General features: G+C 36.6%; 1 protein-coding gene across 1 annotated transcript in view; it reads left to right on the top strand.

Moving 5' to 3' along the window:
• The window catches only part of LOC107098889 (nebulette-like), a 41,886-nt gene that overhangs the window by 23,865 nt on the left and 14,768 nt on the right, over positions 1-3,253 (top strand). Inside the window, exons 17-19 of the mRNA XM_015396767.1 lie at positions 769-879; positions 1,504-1,620; positions 1,708-1,818. Coding sequence (XP_015252253.1) covers positions 769-879; positions 1,504-1,620; positions 1,708-1,818 — 339 coding nt within the window. The remainder of the gene's footprint in view (positions 1-768; positions 880-1,503; positions 1,621-1,707; positions 1,819-3,253) is intronic.

The following is a 3,253-nucleotide window of genomic DNA, read 5'->3' as shown; positions in this document are numbered from 1 at the left end:
TATATATATATATATATATATATATATATATATATAACCAGCAGTTTTCTCTTGTATAAAGTATATATATATATATATAACCAGCAGTTTTCTCTTGTATAAAGATGATCTTTCTCTAATAACGTGGGCTGAGTACTCTCTTTTACATTATGCTGAATTACAGAAAAAGACCCATCGATAATCTGGAAAAATTCACAAAAAAGAGAAAAGACAATTGGGAGAAATTTATTGATACATTTACTTTGTCTTTGGCGCTCAGAGCTTGGCAGGAAACATAGCACTTAATGTTGATAGATATGCATGAACAGGAGCAAAATTAACAAACACAAGTATGAAATAGACAGAGAAATAAAAAGAAAAAAAAAACAATCCGCAAACAATTTGCATCATTCTTCCAATTTCCTTCATAGTCTTTAAGAAATTTGGCCAATGGTGACCATAACTATTCCCTTTCCTCTCACAATATAAATTAGTCGCTCTAGAACCATAAACGACGCCATTTCCTTCACCCATATATGATATGTTTCCCTGATATAAAACAAATGGATATCTTGTTCCCATCTATCTTTATAATGATCTGTTATAAACTGTTTAAATTATATCCACAGGTGTTAAAACAAAGAAGGTATCTGCATGAAATGTGCATTTTGTTTAAAATATATATAGCAGATTGCAGCCAATTTGACATGTGTGTAATAGTTTGTAGAGAAATATCAGGTGAACCATTGAGCAGAGATAAAATGAACCTTATATGTTTGTGTCTCTCAGAGGGAATACCGTAGGGACTTCGAGGAGCAGGTGAAAGGTAGAGCTTTGCTGGATGTGGATCAGACTCCAGGATACCTGACTGCCCGAAACGCCAGCAGTCTGCTGAGTGAGGTACTTAAAGATTGAAGATGTCTGTGAAGTTAGGAAGCTGATACCGAGGCATTTCTTGCAAGAAATAATGTTCAAATTTATAACGTCCTCAGACAGAGAGATAGGGCTCTGACTGAGGCATTTCAGTACATACATTTATACCTTACCAAATCACACACACACACTCCCCCCAGGGGAACTATCCCACCCTCTGCATAAAGAACTTTCTCACACAAACCTTTGAAGAAAGTTCAATGCCATTCCCTGTTAGGTTAATATTTCTGGATCTTTTCAAAACAACAGTCGTCCCCTTCATGCCATGAAGGAAGCTTTGTAACTCGTTCTTATCTCACATGACCTTCATTTGATGCCTGTGAGGCTAAGATTAGACATACCTCAACATTTTTTACTCCACACCTCTTAGAATCCAACTTCAAAACGGTTACTAGAATGAACATAACATCTATGTTTTATATCAATGTTTTCAGCATCTTTATGTCAATAAACTGAAAGCAAACTGCTAAGAAGTCAGAAAAAATAAAAATTAAATCATTTCTTACAATGAAATCTCAAATGAGTTCTGTTTATTTCTTCTCTTTTTAATCATCCTGAACTTACTAATCAGCCCTTTTGGTCTCTTTGCAGAAGGTGTACAGGAAGGACCTGGAGCAGGAAGTGAAGGGGCGGGGCTTATCTGGTCTCGGTCTGGAGGAAACGCCAGAGCTTCTCAGGGTTAAGAAAGCCAATCAGATTCTAAACCAGGTCAGAGCAAATGTAGAAATAAAGTTGCGTTTACAAATAAAAGTAGATTTGTATTTCACTCCAGAGGTGTCGCCTTTGGTTCTGCAGAAGGAATACCGCCGGGACCTGGAGACCGAAATCAGGGGTAAAGGAATGGAGCTGAGCACAGACGTCCTGGAGATACAGAGAGCCAAAAGAGCTTCAGAGATCCAGAGCCAGGTATCCAGAACCAGCAGCTGGTTTATTATGATTAAAGAGTTATTGGTGAAATATCAGACAGTGGTTAATTTTATTCTGAAAATCCAGGTGTTTTCCACGGTTACTAACTTTAACATGTATACCTAAAGGTATTCCCTTTAGTTTCATAACTCTTTGCTTTTAATAAAACGTTAATAGATGTTAATTAGAACTAAAGTCCACTGAAGGTTTATGAATGTAATAAATATGGAATCAGAAAGCTAAACATCTCTCCCTGTTTTAAAATTAATTCAGTAGAAAAGTTGATCACATCCAGACAAAACGTTTGTAAGTTTCAGGTGATCATTATTCCTATTTGGAATAGGATGCACACATTAGTTATAGTTTCTGTTGAGAGCCTTTAAAGCAACCAAGACTGTTAGGCTGCAATATAAACAGTCCACAGCAGATAGATGCAAGAATGGGGGTTAATGACACAGAAAGGCAGAAAGCTTCAGATCCACCTGCTGCACAGGTTTAAAGTCGTAGGGAAGTCATATTAAAATGTCAAGTATTTCTGGCTTAAACATAAATGTACTCTTTATCAGACTATATTGTCCCAAAAGTTAGAAAATTTCTATTTAAAAAAAAAAAAATTAAATCTGTGTTTTTTCATTATCTTCTGCAGGCCAGTTAGTTATACGTCAGCCTGAACACCTAAATCTGGCCAATCATATATCAGTGGTCATCTGTCAATCACATTTTTTCGGTCATAGCATCTTGATTCATATGTCGCGGCTAATATACGCAATGGTTGAAATCAGAAATCAGAATAATTTCCTTTCCCATTGAGTTCCGTCCCAGTGTTCACGGGGATGGACGTCTGTGTCTTCAGCAGGCGTAGAGCTAACAGAACTGGCAGCGTTGCTAATTCACCAATTTAGTGCTACTTGGTCCCAATGGAATTTCCAATTGGGAACCTACTAGCACTAATTGCTAACTGGTTAGCAAGATGCTTCAGAGAAACTGGTCACAAACAAAACAGCTTACCAAATTTCCGCCACAACAATCTCTCCCCCTTGATAATCAAACACTGACATTCACTTTATTCACTGGTGTAAAGTCGGGCACCACTCAGGAGAATTCGGAAATGCAAGTGTTCGAACATCTGATGTTTCTATGAATAGAATTACCTCACTATATGTATAAATAAATATGGAGGTAATTATATATGTATTTTTTAGGGGTTGCCTGTTTGTTGTATTATACATTTTTTGGGGTCACAGAATGAAATAATTGAATTAAAATCTTTGGTTTAGAGCATCATCTAACCTTTCTGTCCATGGTGATGAAAACTGGAAGCATTTGTGTTTTTTGCATCACTTCCCCCTAATGTGGAGCAATCCTGTTTGTTTCTTCCATGTCGATAAAAAAATAGAGAAATCTCGATGGCTATAAAATTTTGTTCCAATCTTTC

The sequence above is a fragment of the Cyprinodon variegatus genome, unplaced genomic scaffold (genome assembly GCF_000732505.1).
Source record: "Cyprinodon variegatus isolate N-32 unplaced genomic scaffold, C_variegatus-1.0 Scaffold819, whole genome shotgun sequence".
Classification (NCBI taxonomy): Eukaryota; Metazoa; Chordata; class Actinopteri; order Cyprinodontiformes; family Cyprinodontidae; genus Cyprinodon; species Cyprinodon variegatus.
Note: the sequence above shows the minus strand (reverse complement) of the source record. Positions and strands in the feature narration are given on the sequence as shown.